This window comes from Phacochoerus africanus, chromosome 1, assembly GCF_016906955.1.
Source record: "Phacochoerus africanus isolate WHEZ1 chromosome 1, ROS_Pafr_v1, whole genome shotgun sequence".
NCBI classification, from domain to species: Eukaryota; Metazoa; Chordata; class Mammalia; order Artiodactyla; family Suidae; genus Phacochoerus; species Phacochoerus africanus.
The window spans coordinates 23,939,105-23,959,958 of NC_062544.1; the positions used below are offsets into that span (position 1 = coordinate 23,939,105).

Here is a 20,854-nt window from a genome sequence, read left to right on the forward strand (position 1 = left end):
ATTAACCAGACTGGCAGTGTGATCCCCTGGAGGAAAGGCAAAGATAGCTCCTGCCTTTCTGACTCGGGTCTCACACATCCCTGCACCTACCTGCCCTTCTGCAAGGCTCGGCTCCTTCAGACGGTCTTCACGCGTGGGTCCCTTGGCTCCAGCCTATCCAGTGACAGCTTTCCAGGGCCTGGTACTTGTGTCCTCAGCTCTGCCGTCGGCTATTGCGATAAGAGGAGCCCTAGCTGATTGCGCGGTCAGCAGCACTGCCCTTGAATCATCCAGGTAGGCAGAATGGTGGTTTCTTATTTGACTTTCCCTGAGACTAGAAGCAAAGGAGAAGGATAGGATATAACAGTAGATGGCATTTTAGCTGTGCCCTCGTAAGAATGCATGGGAAAGATCAGAACCCCTGCAGGACAAGGGCAGAGCCGGGAAAAAACGTGTACCAAGAAGGGAAGAGCAGTAAGACGCAAACTGCTCTACCAACTGAGCTGGAAACAGAGAAGCAAACAAGAGCAGTTAGCACGATAGGGTGCCCTGTTATTCATCAGTGCCCCTCGTACCCTGGTTGGAATTTTCACTTTGCGCTCTCTGCTCTCGTCTCCTTTCTGGGACCAGCCCTTGCAAGCCACAGCCCCTGCCGCAAGGGCAGGTGGTTCTCCTTTCTGCTGGTATCCCAGCCCCATCAGTTAGGCACCTCCTGGGCTCTGAAGGACAGGACCGATGTGGGTCACAGGTGCTGGAGCTGTGCTAATTACACCACACCTGTTTCCCCAGGTTCAGCCGTTGCTGTTGGCAACCTTGATATCCCTTTTCATTCATCCCATTTACCAGCAAGGAGCTATTGCTCTTTCCCAACCCCATCGTATAACAGAGCCTGGACCTGGGATTCAGTCCCTCCAAGGGGATAAGGACAGTAAGGAGTGGCAGGCTCGTGGAAAAGTAGCATTTGTAGGTGGTACCTGGAGCTCAGGAAAGAGAGGAGTCTCCATTCCACCTGCAGGGGAAGAGAGCGGTTAGGAAGGGATTTCAGGAGGATGTGACACATACAAGACAAGAAGGCGTTTCCCATTTCAGACTTCACAGCGCAGGGACCAGAACAAGCCAAGTCAGCACAGAGGGCCACAGGGACTGCCAGACCTGTATCCGCCGCTGGCATTCCCTCCATTCCTGAAGGTGTTTTTCCGATAAATCCATGGTATCATGCAGAACTGTGCCCTCACAGTACACAAAACAGGTAGGATTTTCTCCATTTCTCCCAGCTCATGTTCTGTTGAGCATCTGACGTGCAGTTGAGCTGTAAGCCCCCTTCCAGTTTCTTTCTAAATACTTTACAACTTTTTCTCTTGTATTGGATGACACTTTGGGGCTCTCGGAGTCAATCCCTTCTACTATGGGAAATTTCATAAGGCCAACAGAAGTTTCTCTTGCTGGGTAGCAATTTCCATTCATGAAAAATTGCCTTGTGTGCAGTCAGGAAGTATAGCAGGTTGTGAAGCTCTGTAATTTGTTTCCCATCAACTAATAATCTTATTGTGATGAATAATGCAGTACTGTTAATGTTTCTACAAGGTTATGGATTGTGCTGAGTGTCAGTAGAGGAGCTGATGGCGTCATGCCGCAAAGCCATCCTTTCTTCCTCTTCACGGTATAGTTTCTTAAACAGCTTGCAGGAGATACAGGAGCTTCAGCAAACAATATTCTAATGAATTCAGATACAAAAACTATTAGCAACACGCCGACAGGATTTTGACACAGATGTTGACTCCATTTGGGGTTTTTTTTTTTTCCGGTGAGCTTATTTAATTTTTAAGGATGTGATAGGTTGAAGATAGATTTTCAAGTTCGGGGGTTAATTTGCTCCCGTGTTTTTTGGAGAAGAGCCTCAATTCTCTACCTGAAATGGCTCCTGATCTGATGTAAGTTTTCCCCCATCAGCTTCAAATCATTCTGGCCTTCTCTTAGCATTCATCGAGGTGCTTCATTTTGTTTTATTTTACTTTTAAAAATGAGCATGCGGAGTTCCCGTCGTGGTGCAGTGGTTAACGAATCCGACTAGGAACCATGAGGTTGCGGGTTCGGTCCCTGCCCTTGCTCAGTGGGTTGACGATCCGGCGTTGCCGTGAGCTGTGGTGTAGGTTGCAGACGCGGCTGGGATCCCGCGTTGCTGTGGCTCTGGCGTAGGCCGTGGCTACAGCTCCAATTCAACCCCTGGCCTGGGAACCTCCATATGCCGCAGGAGCGGCCCAAGAAATGGCAACAACAACAACAACAACAAAAGACAAAAGACAAAAAAAAAATGAGCATGCCTCTCCTGTGTAGTACTCTACAGATTTTAAACACAGGCAGAGATGTGCGTAACCACGATCGCCTCAAAAACCATGGGAGTTCCCATCGTGGCGCAGTGGTTAACGCATCCGACTAGGAACCATGAGGTTGCAGGTTCGATCCCTGCCCTTGCTCCATGGCGTTGCCATGAGCTGTGGTGTAGGTTGCAGGCACAGCTCGGATCCCACATTGCTGTGGCTCTGGTGTAGGCCAGTGGCTACAGTTCCAATTCGAACCCTAGCCTGGGAACCTCCATATGCCATGGGAGCGGCCCTGGAAAAGGCAAAAAGACAAAAAAAAAAAACAAAAACTCCCTTGTGCCAGTCTCGCAGAGTCACACCATCCACCAGTCCCAAACCCTGGCAGTCACGGATCTGATCTCAGGCACTGAGGTTTTGGTTTTGGGCTTTGGTTTTTTGAGAATGTCCTGTGAACGGCGTCATCTAGCCGTATGTGACCTTTTGAAACTGACTTTTTCATTCAGTGGGTTGCCTTTGAAATTGATCCCAGTTGTTGTATCCGTAGCTGATCCCTTCTGCTGCTGCATACTATTCCCTTGGACCCCATTTCGTTTATCTACTCACTTGTTTGAGGACATGTGAGTTGTTTGCGGTTTTTGGTGATTATGAACAGAGCTGCTATAAAACTTTCATGGTTTGGGGGTAAACATAAAGTTTCACTTCTCTAAGGTGAATAACTAGGATTGGTGTGGTAAGTATAGCATCACGGGAAACTGGCCAACTGTTTTCTAGGGTGGCTGTCCCATTTTGTATCCTCACCAGCAACATAGAAGAGTTCCCATCGTGTTATTTTGGCTAGCTTTCACATCCATCTAAAGTGTGTCCTAGCAGGGCTCCCTGGTAGCCTAATGGTTAATTAAGGCTCCGACCTTGACACTGCAGCAGTTCAGTTTCAATCCCTGGCCGAGGAGCTTCTACATGTCACAAGCACAGCCAAAAAAAAAAAAAAAAAAAAAAAGTATGTCCTAGCATAATATTCTCTTTGGTCATGGGCTGCTTCTAGCTAATTTCATAGGTCATTTATTTTTTTTAGTTCCCTAATGAAACGGTCCTTAAAATTTTCTGTCTTTTGAATGTTAAAGTTACCTTTTTTTTTTTGTTTAATGCAGCCTAAAGTGGATTTTCCTGCTTTGCTCAGTTCTTCTTATGGTTTCTTCTTTGAGTCAGAGTGCATGTCTTTTAATTAGGAAAACATATAAATGACTTGTCCCTATGTTGCTTGTGGAATGAGAGCTGTGAGCTCAGGGTACCTGTAGCTGTGCAGGCAGATATGGACTGGACAATCGGAGTAAACCCAAGTAGTGAAACCTCTTCTTATCCTGTACTTCCGTGTTCACTTCATGAATCCAGAAGCCCCAGTCCACTTCATGTGTGCAGAGAGTACCCCAAAGGCCATATATGTCCTACTGATGTGATTCAGAATCCAGAGCAGGGAGTTCTTTTGTGGTATATCAGATTAAGGATCTGGCATTGTCATTGCAGCAGCTTGGGTCACTGCTGTGAGTGCGGCCAAAGAAAGAAAGAAAGAAACTAAAAAGAAAAGAAACCAGGGCAGGAATTCTGAGCCTGAACCTTGCTAAGAAAGCAATATTGCACTTGTATTCTATGTGCATAATTGAAGACTCCAATTCACCATGCTCTATTATCTAGAATTAAACATAAAAGACAGTTGATAAATACCACATTCAGTTGAAAACACAAATGAATCAAAATGTTATAGTTTCTCTCCACAGGTAATAATTAACATTCTTGTGCATTTCTCTGGGTGTCACGGAGCATCCCTTAAATGATATGCTCATGAAAAACCTTGTACAGTGAGACATGAATGTATATAGGCCTTAGGAGATAATTCTGTGAGCTGCAGTGTAGGTCGTAGATGTGGCTCGGACCTGGCATTGCTGTGGCTGTGGTTTAGGCCACCGGCTACAGCTCCAATTCAACCAGTAGCCTGGGAGCTTCCATATGCTGCGGGTGTTGCCCTAAAAAGACAAACAACAACAACAACATGAAAAAGGAAGCATTTTGATAGTTAACAACCATAAGGGGGGGAAAAAGAGTTCAGTGGGATCTTTGTGGACCAACAAAAAGTTCAACATGGATTTTGCCTGTCTTTCTTCCCTAGCGGCCAGAGAGACTCTGTAACCTAAATAATCCATCAGACCCAGGGTAGATCCTCAATAATCAATTGCCAGATGAATAAGCACATGAGCAAATGAAGATGTGAATGAAAGAATGAACAAATGATGGAAAATGATTTGCCCTAAGCTTAGCTCATGGGTCACTTTTCTGGCATGAGAAGTTTAATTGGAGAGAAGGCAAAAGGAATTTTGTGGAGAGAACTGTCACTTCTTTGGATTTCTCTCAGAGAAAATGAAAGGCTTTTTAACAAGTGACAACTTGCATATGACTTTGCTGGGCACTGTACAAAGAGACTCCCATAGAATGAAAACTTTTTCCAATTTCATGCCATGTATAAGTTAGAGAGATTTAGCAAGATTTAATGCACTAAGAGTTCATTATGGGTCAGTGGGTTAAGAACCCAACACGGTGTCCATGAGGATGCGGGTTCCATCCCTGGCTTCACTCAGTGGGTTAAGGATCTGGCATTGCCACAAGCTATGGCATAGGTCGCAGATATGGCTCAGATCCGATGTTGCCATGGCTGTGGCATAAGTCCACAGTTGCAGCTCTGATTCAACTCCAAGCCCAGGAACTTCCATATGCCACAACTGTGGCCATTAAAAAAAAAAAAAAAAAAAGGTGGAGGGGGTGGATTTAATGCACTAAATACACCAAGTGGAGTGGTTTCATCCACAGCATGCCAGTGTTAGCCCCAATATTACCCCTAAAACAGAGCAACCATAAAATATCTTGGACTTGTCATCATACATTAAGGAAGCTGTTGGATTTCATCTGATCCAGTCCAAAAAGCCTCCATGAAGGAGGAGGAGATCCATCTACCTTGCTTTTGGTGTACAAACCCTCTGTAGCATCACCCCTTCTCTCTGTCACATTCATTTGCTTTTTGTATCACCAGCTACAGAGATGAATTGAGATTTGTGCCACCAAGGTGAGTTCAGTGGCCTGTAGCAGGGATTCTGTGATACAATACATTCACGATGGAGAAGCGAACATGTTCCAGGGGCCTGGAGAGCCACAAGAGATCCTGTTAGTCAGAGTTTGGATGTGAAGTGTGTCTATTCCCACTTGGGGTGTGTCAGAGGCCTCTGCCATCATGGGTTCCATGGGGACTTCTGCTTGTAAGGCATTTGTTGTCATGTTTGGGTTGCTGCAGAAGAGAAAAAATTGCTATGGTTTGCGTGAGATAGAGCTGTGTTTGGGTAAGGAAGCCGGCGATAATTTTTTTTCCAGAACTTTGATCAAGTTCAAGCTTTTGTGATTTGTATTCAGTGATAGCAAACAACAGCCCCTTTGAAAGACTTCCATTTCCATTAGAATTTGGACTTTCTTTCTGACCCCTTTGTTCTTGCCTTACTTCTCAAAGTGTCATTCATTCATTCATTCGGCAATCCTTTATTGTCTCTGCTAAGTGTTCCAGGAGCCAGGGATTTGGTAGAGAATAAAAACAGCATCCTTGCCTTCAAAGAGCTTACTTTCCAGTGAAGAAAGACAGTTTATTAAACTATGATGTTAAGTGCTTTAGACAAAAAGAAGGCAATGTAAAAATTGGATATGTGTATATGTGTAACTGGATCACTTTGTTGTATAGCAGAAATTATCACAACATCGTAAATCAACTATAATTCAATAAAACTTTTTTTTTCCAAAAAGAAAGCAGTGTAAGGAGGATATGACTGCTGAGATTTTCTAGGAAGTCATGTCTTAAATGGTGACACTCACTTGAGACCCCCACACACCTAAGGAATGAGCCACTCCACTCTCTGTGCCCCCAGGCCAAGCACATGGCACGTGCAAGGGGCCTGAGGCAGAAGCCTGCTTGACTCAGTTTCAGCCCAGGCAGAGGCCAGGGAGGACAAAGTCCAGCCTTATTGACTTCAGTGTTCTCTTTAAGAACCAAGCTGGAAGCCAAATGGTAGAGACAAACGGAGGCTGATCATCTGGCCAAATCCAACACACATCCCAGATTTTAAAATGTCTTTGTTCTTGCTTGGGGGTATGTTTGTTCCCGCAGACATTGGAATGGCTCCCTCCCTCTTTCCTTCAGGTCTCTGATCAAATATCATCTTATTGAGAAGCCTTCCCAGACCAGACTATGAAAGTGTCAGATAAGCAGTGTTAGAAATGGAAATTATTTTCTCCACCAAATCTGATTACTTCATGCGAGAGCGATGACTTGCTCTCTACGTTATGGAATTAAAAATGATCCCATTTGAGATGATAAACACTAGGAAGTCTCAGTAACCCAAGAAGCCCTGAGAAACAAATTGCTAATTCAGGACTTACACCATCTAAACGTGATGAATAACTCGGGGCCTCCATGGGTTCACTGGTGAACAGCAGTGATAGAGCAACCCTCTCGGCTCAGAGACGAGCCTGAACAGAAGAATCTTAAAAGTCTGCAGCTTCCACAGGCTCTTCATGTGAAATAAGGGCTGATACTAAACAGGAACACCAGAGTTTAAGAAAAGCTAAGCTTTCCTGAGGCTGATCTGCACAGGGAATAAGAGAATGTATAAAAAGTGAAAAGCAGAGAATCTGACTGCCATGGCCTGGCTCACTGTGGACGTGCAGGTCCGGTCCCCAGCCCAGCACAGTGGGTTAAAGATCCGGCATGTGGCAGCTTCAGTGAAGGTTGGCTGCACATTCAATCCCTGGCCTGGGTATGTCCATGTGCCATGGGTGCAGCCATTTTAAAAAAAATAAAAAATAAAAGGCCCTTTGAAGGGCCTACTGCCTGATGGGTTGATGGGTTTATTTAAACATATTTAAGTTACAAAAGGTGAAAATTAGGAGCATGGATTATTTCAGTATGTTTTAAGACCTAGAGCTACTGTAACTCATGAGTAAGGAAAAGAATCGATTTTTCTTATTTTTTTTTAGTTGAAGCATAGTTGATTTACAATGTTGTGTTAGTTTCAGGTGTACAGCAAAGTGATTCAACTAGATAGGTAGGTAGGTAGATAGATGTCTTTTTCTGATTCTGTTCCATTATGGTTAGTTACAAGATATTGAATATAGCTCCCGTACAACTATACAACAGGCCCTTGTTGTTTATCTGTTTTATGTATGGTGATTTGTGTCTGTTAATCCCAAACTCCTACCTGATCCCTGCCATCTCTTTCCCCTTTGTTCCTATGTCTGTGAATCTATTTCTGTTTCATAAATAAATTCATTTGCATCACCTTTTTGGAGAAGGGTCCCTTCATCTTTCGTTTTTCCTAGTGTATTTTTTAAAATTAAAGGTATAGTTGATATATGCTCTTGTGCCAATTTCTACTGTACAGCAAAGTGAACCAGTCATGTATATATATGCGTGTGCATGTATGTGTATATATGTGTGTGTGTGTATATACTACACACACATTTCTTTTCTTATATTATCTTCCATCATGGTCTATCCCAAGAGATTGGATATAGTTCTCTGTGCTATACAGTAGGAAGGGGTCCCCTATTCTTTTCCATTTTTTTTTCGTCTTTTTTTTTAGGGCCACACCCAAGACCTATGGAGGTTCCCTGGCTAGGAGTCAGATTAGAGGTGCAGCCACTGGCCTACACCACAGCCACAGCAATGCCAGATCTGAGCCGCATCTGCAACCTACACCACAGCTCACGGCAATGCTGGATCCTTAACCCACTGAGTGAGACCAGGGATTGAACCCATGTCCTCATGGATGCTAGCCGGGTTCATTACCCCTGAGCCACAACGGCAATTCCGAGGGGTCCCTTATTCTTAATGGCGCTATTTATGTCAAAAATATCTGGCAACAGGAAGTTTTGAGAGTTATTGAAATGATCTTGGAATCACAGGATCTATTTCACTCCTCTCTCCACCATCTTTAAAAAGAATTTCCCTAATTAGGCAGAAATAAAGCAATACTGACATTTCCTAAGTACCTCCTATTTCTGATGCGTTTTCTAAGCACTTTAACTTTGCTACCTCATGTGGTTCTCTTTACCAAGGAGGGTGGTTATTAAGCACCTTTTATGGATGGGGAAACAGAGGCACAGACAGGATACTACTTCATAACTCTGGTTGTTCAACTCCAGAAGTTAACCAGGCTAAACTGGGCATATTAATATTGAAAAGACTGTGAAAAAGCCCTGGGAATGGCCTGATGAACTGTGGCTAGAAAGGAAGGTTTTTTCTAAGGGGGGCAAAGCGGGCGATGGCGACTCTACTGTCATTGTCACCTCTTCCCCCGCAAAGCTGAGATCTGTAGCGCACACTTGCCTCTCCTTGGTCCCAGTGTTTTCTGAAAGTTGTTTGCATCCTGGGGCTCTTGGGTAGGGGACAGGAGTGGATTTTCTCATCTTTCCCTGCTCGGCATTGGGTATTCCTGTTTATCGTCCTTAATAGAAGGGTCATGAGCACTGTCTGACCCGTTTTAACTAGGAGATGAAAAGCAACTCCAAGACAATTTTGAGAGAAAATACTAAGTAATTATAAAGAAAATCCAAAGGGCACTTTCTCTGATAGTTCATGAACTATGTAATCCTTCAAGAAGCTCTCTGATTGTTTCTCTGGGATAATTACTGTGTGTGTGTGTGTGTGTTTTGAAGACAGAGTATCCTGAAAACATCTCCAGCAGTGTATCCCGTACATCCCACTACATCAGCTGTCACTTGACATGAAACCAGATGCAGTTCAAGGTCTGACATTCAGCTGACTTCTGTTTATATAGTATGGAGAAACTTTTGTTCCCTTGCCCTATAAGGCGCGTACCATGAGAGATTTGGGGAAAAGGTCACCCAGATAGTAAATAATTCTGCTGAGCTTTGAAGTGAAAATGCTTTTGGAACCTTTATCCTGTCCTTGCCATTTAACTGGTATGCTTCAGTCATTCTTGCTTTTAATGAAAGGTGTAGATCAGAGCTTGCCCCCATCATTCTGTTGGTCCGAGGCTCAATCTGAAATCAAAATCATATTTTATCTTTGTTTTGATCCTCTTCCTATGTTCAGGGGAAAGAATTGTGACCGTCTCAAAGAAAAAAAAAATAATGAAACACATCCCAAGGGAAACCTAGTTAAACACCTAAAGAATGACATCTTGATGGAAGAAAATTCCACTGTCATTTTTATTTTTCAAAAAAAAAAAAATAGCCTAGCCTTTGAAAAAAAAATTATCTTTCATGGGTGGGGAAATATCCAAATTATGCCCAGCCTATTTTACAATAAGACCTTGAAAAGCTATGCGATGAGCTGGAATGAGAAGAGTTTAAATTTTTGATGCAATTCTCTGCTTGGGAAAGTGATAATGCAGCTCCAATAAGAGAGAGAGTATTTTCTGCTACAGCGCAACAATCAACATAACGTCTGGGCGTATTAATAATTTCACTCCTAAACTTCTCGACAGGGAGAGCATGGGTCTTAATAGCATTGTCAAGATCCTTAGGGCAATTGAAAAACCCGAAATCATTACTTTCTACTGATAGGCTTTTCTTTCCCAGAGGATGGCAAAATACCTAGGGTAATGTAGATTTATTGAAATGCTCAGATAGGCACTGCTCAGATGTAACTTTGCAATAAAATCTTCTCTTTAGAACAGTTTCTCTCAAATATTTCAAGTGGCTTTTTTTTTTTTTTTTTGTCTTCATCACTTGGAAAGTAGCTAATGGAGTTGACATTGATCTCAAGTGATACTTTCCTGGTGATTTAGGAAGGCAAGGAGTAAGTATAGGGGTTTGGGGAAATGATGTGGCATCTATGATTAAAGGCCCTTTCTGGCCCATCAGAGATGGGAACTTGCCCTTTCATGGCAAGACGGTCCCAAACCTACAAGCGCTATTAAGCTCGTAATTCAAGGGTAGCTGCTGGTTTGGCACCCGATTCCAAAGTTCCCTCCCTCTGACTTCCTCCCCGCCACCCCCAGAGTCCCTGCCTGTGTGTGGCTGGGTTGTAACTGAGCAGAAATGGCTCTCTGCTGTGATTATAGCCACGGCTGAAGCACTGGAACAAATTCTAGGATCCCCCTTGGACCCTCAAGTATACAATTGGCTCTCAAACGGTTATCACCTAACAGTCTCCTCCTGAAAAATAGCAACAGCAGCGAGGTCCCAGCCAAAAAGCTCCTTATGAAGGACCGGCTTCAGGTTGTCAGGGAAAGATATTTTTAAGTGGTATGAAGTGCGCCTCATCTGAGATCTAACTTTGATTTTTTCCAATGGGGCTGTGCAACAGACAGACCTCGTGGTTATGAAGAAGAGAGGGTATCACTATTTACATGAAATGGCCAGAATAGGGAAATTCACAGAAACAGAAAGTGGATCAATAGGAGGGATTGGAGATCCACTGATAATGGGTATGGGGTTTCCTTGGAGGGTTAGTTTGTGAAGAGGGTAGGGGAGAAATGTTCTCCAGTTAGATGGTAGCGATGGTTACGCATCTCAGCGAATATACTTTTTGTTTGTTAGTTTGTTTTTATGGCTGCACCCACAGCATAAGGAGGTGCCCAGGCTAGGAGTCGAATCAGAGCTACGACTCCCAGCCTACACCACAGCCACAGCAATGCAGGATTCAAGCCACATGTGCCATCTACACCACAGCTCCCCGCAACACCAGATCCTTACCCCACTAACAAGGCCGGGGATCAAACCTGCATCCTCATGGATACTAGGTGGGTTCGTTAAGCACTGAGCCATGACAGGAACTCCATATAATTTAAAAATTCTAAAATGTACACTTTAAAGGGCCAAATTTTATTATAGATTAGCACAGTGTTTATTCATAAAAATTAAAAGAGGAGGTCAGGCAGAGCCAGGAAAGAACCAATAAAAACAGGGGATTAAAGTCACCTTTCTCCTATGTTGGGCTCTGTCCCTATTAAAGGATCCTCTGAGGGCAACAAGAATTTGAGAATTAACTAGAATGCTCACAGAACAGAGGCAGAAATCTATTCTGATCCCTCCCAACAAAACCCTCCAGGGATGTGAGTTGTTAATTCAGTGGTTTGTTCCTTCATTCTGTACTATTTCTGTGCCTAGTACTGTAGCCTTGTGCTGGGGGTATAAAAACAAGGAGCTGACAGTCTAGCGGGGAACACAGGTGAGTCCCAAAGTACCACAAAACCTTGTGTTGACGGAGTTGTCATCGTGGCTCAACCACTAACGAACCCGACTAGTATCCATGAGGACTCGGGTTCCATCCCTGGCCTCGCTCAGTGGGTTAAGGATCCGACGTTGCCATAAGCTGTGGTGTAGGTCACAGACGCGGCTCAGATATCACATTGCTGTAGCTGTGGTGTAGACGGGGCGCTACATCTCCACTTTGACACCTAGCTTGGGAACCTCCATATGCCGCAGGGGTGGCCCTAGAAAGACAAAAAGACAAGAAAACAACCTCGTTCTGACAGTTATGAAAGAGATGTACCCCCAAGCCCACTGGAATGCCATCCAGATGCAATACAGTTAGATACCAAATGTGCAAATGTACAGGGGGACACTTAGATTGCTTAACCTCCTTGCCCTCAATTTTCTCATCTTTAAAATGGAGAACTATATTGACCCTGAAGGTTTTTGCAAGTTTTAAGTAAGGTGAACTATAGAGCGTGCTTATCACGCAGCTGGTGCTTATTAAATGGGAGCGCTCGTTCTCAGATGTGCTAAGATGTCCTTCTCAGCCCGAGTGATTTATGAATGTAGCTTGTAGAGTGGACAAAACTTCGGTTTCTGAGCGGGCAACGGACGGTTCCTCGGGACTGCAGTCTCCTGCTCCTGCTCTGTGATGTTGATGTGTATCACTGGGAACTCACTTGGAAGGTTTTTTCTCTGAATCACACATTTTGTTTAAGCAAGAGAATGACACATCATTCCCTAGAAGTGGGCTCTGGTCAGGCTTTCCTTCTCTGGGGCTCTGGTCAGGCTGAATGGGGCCCTTCCATCAAGGACAGACAGCCCCCCCGGATCCAGGATTGTGTGTGACCCCGGCCCATAGGCACTGGACACAGCCGTATCTGATCCCCCACTGGCAGATGAGAAATAGGATGTAACTTGGTCAGCTCCTTCAACCTTCCTTCTTTTTTCTCCTCCATTCTGAAATGCAGAGAAAGGCACCACTGTAGCTTGCTACAAGAGCCACCAGACCCAAGAAATACTGCAGATCAGTCCACCAGCCTGCAAAGCTAGCAATACCATACGTGGCTCAGTAGTAAAAAAAAAAAAAAATATATGAGTCTGTTCTTGAGGAGACAAATCATTTAATAGAAGTTAAAGACAGGAAAGGAGAGAATAAGCTGAATGTCCAGTGTCTGGTACTTGGAGACAAATAAGTAAGCCTGTCTCCAAACGATGGAGGAAGCTGAATCTGGACCAGCTCCACTCCCTCACCCCCAGGCTGTTGGCAAAGTACCTGCAGTCAGAGCTGGCAGGACGAGCTAGGACCGGTGTGCCCTTGTTTTTGCCTCCACCATACGTAATTGCTGCTCATCCCTCCTGCCCCTGCTTACGGGAGCCTGAGATGCTGCAGGAGGAGAAGGTTTGCAGACGGCCTTTGGGGGGGAGGCGCAGAAGAGAGATTGTGCTGCCGTTTGGCTGTTCTGGCCTATTTCTCCTGATTCAAGCAGCACTGCAAGGGGCAGAGCTTTGAGGTGGGTGGTTCCCTCCACTTTCTCACAAGATTCGGTTCTGCGATTCAAGCAAATGTGCAAAGAAACACATGGAGCTAGTTTTCCTTTGTGTTTGCCAGGGTGAGCGCACACTGGGGCAGGGTCCTCGCCTCCTCCCTGTGTGTGTGCACTCTGGGGACTCCTGCTCCTTTGCTTGGGACAGCATGGGGAAGAGACCCTGCCATCACATATCAGCTCTACCGTTTACCCAGCTTCGTGACCAAGGGGGCATTGCTTAACCCCTCTGGGCCTCACCTGCAGGATCTGTAAAATGGGGACAATAGGAGAACCGATCCCACGGGAGTGAGTGGGAACACATGGAAGTCCTTGAAGTGCAGCACTTTACTCAAGATCAGACACACAGGAAGAGCTTAATGCATAGCATCTATTGTCCATATTATAATTTTATTGTCATTAGCATTAATTATTTTGTTCATGGAAGTGGGACAGTTCTGAATCCTATGTTCCACTTCTGCAGGCTCTTAGAGGGTGCTATTGAAACCACCTGTGTTAATGCCTGTGCCATGTCACTTAGTCACTGTCCCTCTGCAGACAGAGTCCAAAGGTGACGGGGATCAGTGGTTGGTGACTTTGCCTTCATTTGTTGATTCGCTACCTCCATCTGAAAGCTGGCCCCTCAAAGAGCTCAGAACACTGGAGTACTCCAGGAGATACTCACTGCTTTCCCTAGAGCAAGGGTTGCTGTTGCTGTTATTACCATTACTGTTGTTATTAATTTTAACACAAAATAAAATGTAATCATATGTATTGACAGCTTACTGTGTGTCAAGGATTGTGCTCAACTCCCTATCGGTATTCTCATTTGATTCTCCAAAAAACCATATGAAAGAAGTAAAATTACTATACCCATTTTACTCTTTATAGAGAAAGAGACTCAGAAAAAAATATGTAACTTTCTAGTGGTCATGGCCAATCACCAGCCTGGCCATCTGCAATAGCCTCTGCTCTCCTTAGTTCTAACCAGAGGCTGTGATTCTTGGAACTCCTCACCTCCGATTCCCTCTGGCTCCCATTCAAGGTCAAATTTGGACAGGGTGTCCCAGTACCAGTTTTCATCACCCAGAAACTCCAGAGCCTCTGTCAACACCATCCCCACTTCAAGCATCTTCAAATTGCTGTCAAGACATAACCTGCCCCAAAGATGAGTTTCAGAAGGCAGAGAGTTTGTGGTTAATTCATTATCTTGGGGTCTGCAGGGTTGAAACTTTTAAAGGCCAACCACTGGCATGCCATCTCCAAGAATGAGTGAGTTATGAGCAGCTAGACAGGCCTTTACTTTTATTTTTTTCTTCCACATATTTTATCATCAATTTAAATCACCTGGAATAATTGCTGCGGGTAAGGCAAGCCTCTATGACTTCTTCCCTACTCTCCCGCCATCATCAACACCCCGCTTGGCAAGGGTAGACCCAGCCTTAATGCCTCCCAAGCTGTTTATTTAGGAAGAGTGGAACAACAATGGCCAATTATTGTGAATTTACTTGCAAAGGAAATTCTTCCTTTAGACATTCTGAAAACTGTGGATGTTGCTGGTTTCCACATGCTGTTTGAGCCCCATGAGTCTAGTCAACACAAGAGTGGATAGTCCACAATTTTGTAGTCCCCACACAACTTTGTTAGAATTGGTATTATTTCCCCACAAAGAAGCACTGCTTTAGGATTCTACAGTCAACCAGTTAGCACTTCGGAAGGACAGAATACATAGGCAGCATCCCTGTCACGGTCAAAATTGCTAGTAACTGTCCCACCACAAATTTCGAAACTCAGAAGCATAGAACAGGAATTCCTATTGTGGTTCAGCAGCTTAAGAACCCAACATAGTGTCTGTGAGGATGCTTGTCTCAGTCACCGGGTTAAGGGTCTGGTGTTGCTGCAAGCTATGGCATAAGTTGCAGATGCAGCTTGGATCCAGTGTTGCTGTAGCTGTGGCGTAGGCCAGTAGCAGTAGCTCTGATTTGACCAGCAGCCCAGGAACTTCTGTATGCCTCAGGTGCAGCCCTAAAAAGAAAAAGAAAAAGAAAGAAGAAGAAGCATAGACCATTCAGGAAGTAAACAAATCCACACAAGCAAACAGAACATGTGAAGGCACTTATTCAAGCTCTTCATTTTTAAATATTCAGGATACAAATTCTGCATAAATTATCTTTGCTACAAGTCCCACCTGTCCTGCCCTAGCTTTTAACAAAGAACCAATATATAGCTCCTCCTTCCAAGAACCAAAAGCCACACAGTACCTGAAAACAAATTCCAGATTCTCGACTCAAGATAAATCAGATACAACATCAGGAGCACAGCCATTTTAATGGCAGTTGCCTTTTTTTTTTTTTTTTTTGCGAATAGCCTACTTATTAGGTTGATACCATATAAGCGTTTATGTCATGTAGTTATTCGTGGCTCAATTACATTGTTATGTGAGTTCCCATTTATGTAATAGAAGAGCCATTAATAATAGGCACATAAATTAATCGCCATAAATGCATAGAACGCAGAGTGGACGTGAAGGTTCGTTCATCAAGCTGAGTTACTCATTTTTGTTTCACCATAGATTGGAGGCAACAGTTGCCTTGGAGGACGGCTTTCTCGTGTAATTTAGCTTCTTGGAAAGCAGCAAGGCATGTGGTTGGCCATTGTCTGCGTTTTTGAAATAGAAAACCATCACATCCAGCAAGCACACTGAATGACTGTAAGAAAACCTAATAAACAGAAAAGGTGCTTGAGATCGTTAGCCATAGCAGAGGTGTTGTTTTATTGGAGATTTGGTACCCACTCAGAATGCTAAGGAACCCTGGGTTAAGCCAGCAGTCAAAAATGTAAGTGCCTATCAGCTGGTAACATAAATGCATGCATCCGGCCAGATTAAGATAATAGGGGTTGTTAAGGTAGATGGCAAAAAATAAATACAGAAATAATTAAATTTTTTAAAGAACACACCTGGTGGCATTCACCTCTATCCACACTTGTGGCCATGAGGGTATACAGACTCCGTATCTTCAATTTGTTTTTGTTTTCAAAAGGAGTCAAAAGTCTAGGACACTTGGAGTTCTCTTTGTGGCTCAGTGGTTAAGGAACCTGACTAGGATCCATGAGGATGCAGGTTTGATCTGGCCTTGCTCAGTGGGTTAAGTATCCGGTGTTGCTGTGAGCTGTGGTGTAGGTCACAGATGCAGCTTGGATCTGGCATAGCTGTAGCTGTGGCTGTCAGCTGTAGCTGCAATTCGACCCCTAGCCTAGGAACTTCCATTTGCCTCGGGTTCGGCCCTGAAAAGAAAAAAAAAAAAAGTCTGGAACACTGTACACAATCTTGACTTTAAATATTGGGTAATATTCAGCTTGGGAGCTGCTGATTTGTGACTCTTGCCCTAGAGACTCTATCTCTGGGAGTGTTCCCTTGACTCAAATCTGGGCTCCTTGAGAGTTGCAGTTACCTCTTTATCCATCCCTTCATTCCCAAGAGAACCCAGAAATGTTCCATATACATGATCTGAAGGAACTTACCAGCCAATCAGGTAGTGTGGTTAGCAATTTACATTCACCCTTCTTCTTTAACTTTCACAGCCACCTTAGGAGTAGTGTCTGCTATTTGCATCATTTGGCAGATGGGCATGCTGGCAGTTAGAGAAATGAAATCTCAGGCCCAGGTTCTCACAACTTGAACGTGTGCAGACCCAATTCTAGAACCCAGTTCTCTAGATTTATCTCCTAACTGCTGGCTTAGTGCCCCCTATTCCCCACCCACATGCTTCCTAGAGCTCTGCATATACCCCAGCAGGAGCTTCAACCCCTCCGTGTTGTAATTGTCTTTTCCTTCTAGCTCCTGTATCTAGTTGGAAAGTTTGAGTTTTCCATAGATAAGTAAATGAGCAAAGAGAATCAGCCTCACAGTGGAAATGAGCAACAGGAGAAGGAGAACAACTTTGGATACTGAGGCTGCAGAATAGTTGGTGCTGTTGCCACCGGGGGTAATTTGATATATGCACAGTGAAAGAGCTTTTTGCTTTGTGGGAGGGCTGGGTCCAGGGGGAGCTAAGTTTCCATTCATCCTCCCCTGCCCTTCTTTGTCAACACCCCCCGCCCCAGCCCCAGCCACCCATGAAACACTAGGCCTTCTTTTTAGAAGAAACAGAGAGTTTGAAATCTCTTCCAAGTAACCGGAAGACTCGCCCTCCGTTTTTTGGGGAACAAACTTCACAGCACCCAGGTGGGTGTTTCCATTCACCCTGGCCCCTGCCCCCCACCAAAGACGTTTCAGCAGAAAGACAACCACAGGAATTCCACCCACACGGAACACAGATGGACACAAAAGGGCCACACAGGCTGACACAGGCTGGAGTAGGCAGAGAAATCTCAGCTCAGGGTGAAGAGGCAGGAAGCAGGGGGGGGGGGTCCCAGGATCTCATTTAGTGAATTAAGTCCTTCACTCGGCCTCTTTGTACTTTGGGAGTGTGTGTGGTCTGGGGAGCTGGAGGGTAGGGGTCAGGGGCCAAGGGAAATGAAAAGTTAGGGCTGGGGGGCTGGGGAGGGTGGGGTCTCCCTTGTTCACTGACTCATCTCGCCTTCTGCCTTCCCGAGGCAAGTCTCATAATTACCTACCTAATGGAGAATAATGACACCACTTGGATGGGAGTGGAGAGGGGGAGAAAGAAAGGCATGAATTCATTAACCTTGTGTGAGGGGCTTGGATAGCATCTCTGAAGGATCATTATTACATCATTTCACCCCCTTTTCTCACCTCTCTCCACTAATATGAGACAGACAAATGCTAAGTAACTATATAATAATACATTACAAGACAGACAACAATACCAGAAAATATAATAGCCCACTACAGCAATGAAACTCCCTCAAAGATATATTTAAAATGTCACTGGTGCAGCATGTAAAATAGGAATTATAGGTTCACTTGGAGGAGGTGATTTGAAAGCTGTACAACTGTACAGTGGCATTTCTCACTGGGTTTTAGTTTTAGTTATCACTAAAACTAAAAAAAAAAAAAAAAAATTATTCAAGTAATTTCGGCCTAGAGACACACACTTCGAGGAAGTACTTCCTCTGTATTTTTCTGTGCTGTTTCTGATGGTCATGATGCTCTCCAAACCTAGTATCTTCTTGACATGTTGTCTTTCTTTCCGAACCTTCCTGCAAGCTTCCTAGGAGCCACGGAATGTCGATTACACCTTTTGAAGATGTAGCCCGGCCACATAAGGAGACAAGTAGTTGAAATTTGTGTCAAATTGCTTGTTTAAATGACTTGAGCCAACTTCTTCAAGCCAGGACAGCAGGGGCTGAGGATTTTAAAAGTTGGCAGGGGCCAAAATGACAAGGCTCGGCAGTCACCTGGTGAGCTGCCAACCCCAACTGGAGGCTTCAAAAAATAAACTTGCTCAAAGGACACAAATTAAAAGTCATGTTTCAGCAGCCATTAAAGCCAAATTATAGGCTTACGTGGCGTGGTGAACTACTTTCATTTTCATTATGCTTAAAATATTTCATTTTGTAGATTGAGAATGGGTTGCTAGGAAAACCATGTGTGGAATTGTCATCTGTGGTCATATTTGCAAGGGAATACGTACAGGGAAGTAGGTTCCCTTTGTGTGTTTCTTCCTGCAAGGACAGAGGATTTCAAGGTCAGAAAACAGGATGCAATTTGGAGTAAGGGTCACGGTTTGAAAACATTCACCCTGACCTTCTCCAGAGACCGGGTCCTCAGGGTTCATCTCTCAGAGGACAGATGTTATTGACCCAGTGATCTGAGCTGGCTCACAGGTGTGTTTTGTTGACTCTCATTAAAATAAATATACATATATACATGTGCATACATATGTGTATATATAAACATATATATACATATCAGTATATGAACATATACACACAAACACAAATTCTTTTAGTTATTTGTCAACATTTTTAAAAAACAGGAAATTTTATCTACAAGTCCAGCTTGTCAGCTTTTCTAGAAGAATTTAGAGATCAGTTTTTTGTTTTTTGTGGGGTTTTTTTTGTCTTTTTGCCATTTCTTGGGCTGCTCTCACAGCACATGGAGGTTCCCAGGCTAGGGGTCAAATCAGAGCTGTAGCCACCGGCCTACGCCAGAGCCACAGCAACCTGGGATCCGAGCCACGTCTGAGATCTGCATCACAGCTCACGGCAACGCTGGATCCTTAACCCACTGAGCAAGGGCAGGGACCGAACCCACAACCTCATGATTCCTAGTCGGATTCGTTAACCACTGCACCACGACGGGAACTCCGAAAATTAGCTGTCTTGAGCCCTAATCCCTGCGTGACCCTGTGAGCCTGGATCTGAGTAAGGGTTTCTTTCCACCCAGTCCAGTTCACCCCAGTCCACAACTGGCGGCTTCACTTTCTTGCCCAGCCCCAGCAGGCATTTAAATTTGCTGCTCCCTGACTTAGATTGTGCCATATTCTTAAACCTTTAGAAAGAGGACATGTTTTAAAAGAATTCATTCACTGTATTTGTTTATCAGGAAATGGGCTAGGGACTTGTTTCATATATCATGTTCAGTGAATATCATATCTTTCATTGCAGAATTAATGTTTCAAATAATTCCACTGGTTAGCCCTCACTAGTCTGCTTTTGCTAACCCAGTTCCTCATTCTTCATTTGATGCCTATGGATAAAGGCACATCAGTGCGTAGTATTTATTAGTGAGTGGTGCAGGGATGCTTGACGCTGTCTGATCGGCATCTCTGGTTTGTGACTTTCCATTCCGCAATTGTCAATATCGAGGCTTTGGTTCCAGGCTCTCCTCCGCAGGTTTGCAGAGTGTCCTCGGCCGTGTTCTGCAGCCCCTAACAGCCGTTTCTCCTTTCTCTTTTCTCAGGCCCTCCAAACCACCACAGCCAGTCGACACTGAGGCCCCCTCTGCCACCCCCGCACAACCACACGCTCTCCCATCACCACTCGTCCGCCAACTCCCTCAACAGGAACTCCCTGACCAATCGGCGGAGTCAGATCCACGCCCCAGCTCCGGCACCCAATGACCTGGCCACCACGCCGGAGTCCGTCCAGCTTCAGGACAGCTGGGTGCTAAACAGCAACGTGCCCCTGGAGACCCGGTAAGTCTCACCCAGGATCACGCCCAGCTCCCCCCTGCCTTACCTGCGCCGAGCCGCTGGGCGCTGGGGGCCCTACTCGGGGAGAAAATCCCACTGACATTATGGGACAAGTTTACCAAGTTTGTGCTGTTCCCGTGGTAATTTGACAATCCTGCCAACCCCCTCCACCCACCCTCAGGTTGATAGGTATTTCTTTGTTCACAAGTGTCTCCTTCTAATGCTTGTTTACTTTCTTGGACAGCTCCTGTGTACCCAACTAATAGAATTAGCATAACATATTTTTACTCAAAGGCTCATGGGAAACATGCTTATAAGGGTATATTGACTGAAAGCTGCTGATAAATTATGCATTTGGCCTTTCTTGCAGTAATAAATGAAGACTCATTTGAAATTAAGTGTTTGGGGAGACCTTGAGAAACAATCCCTGATTCCAGACTGACAGAGTATAATTTTAATTTATATTTCATCCAACATGCAGTCTCACTTTAATCCCTCCTGTACACACTAACAGCTTGATGCCTGAGGGGCAAACAGCATTGTAAAAAACAAACAAACAAGAAAAAAAAACGGGGGCAGCACTTATGTTGGGAGGGAAGAGTTTCAAAGGGATCTCCAAGTCTGGCTTTGTTTCGTTTTGCCTTTGCTCGTGTCCTTTCCTCACCTTTGCTTCTGGTCT

General features: G+C 44.6%; 1 protein-coding gene across 1 annotated transcript in view; it reads left to right on the forward strand.

Annotated features, from left to right (window-relative positions):
- Positions 1-20,854, forward strand: part of LOC125129111 (teneurin-2) — a 527,939-nt gene that overhangs the window by 175,714 nt on the left and 331,371 nt on the right. The window contains exon 3 of the mRNA XM_047783492.1: positions 19,944-20,178. Within this exon, the coding sequence (XP_047639448.1) occupies positions 19,944-20,178 (235 nt within the window). The remainder of the gene's footprint in view (positions 1-19,943; positions 20,179-20,854) is intronic.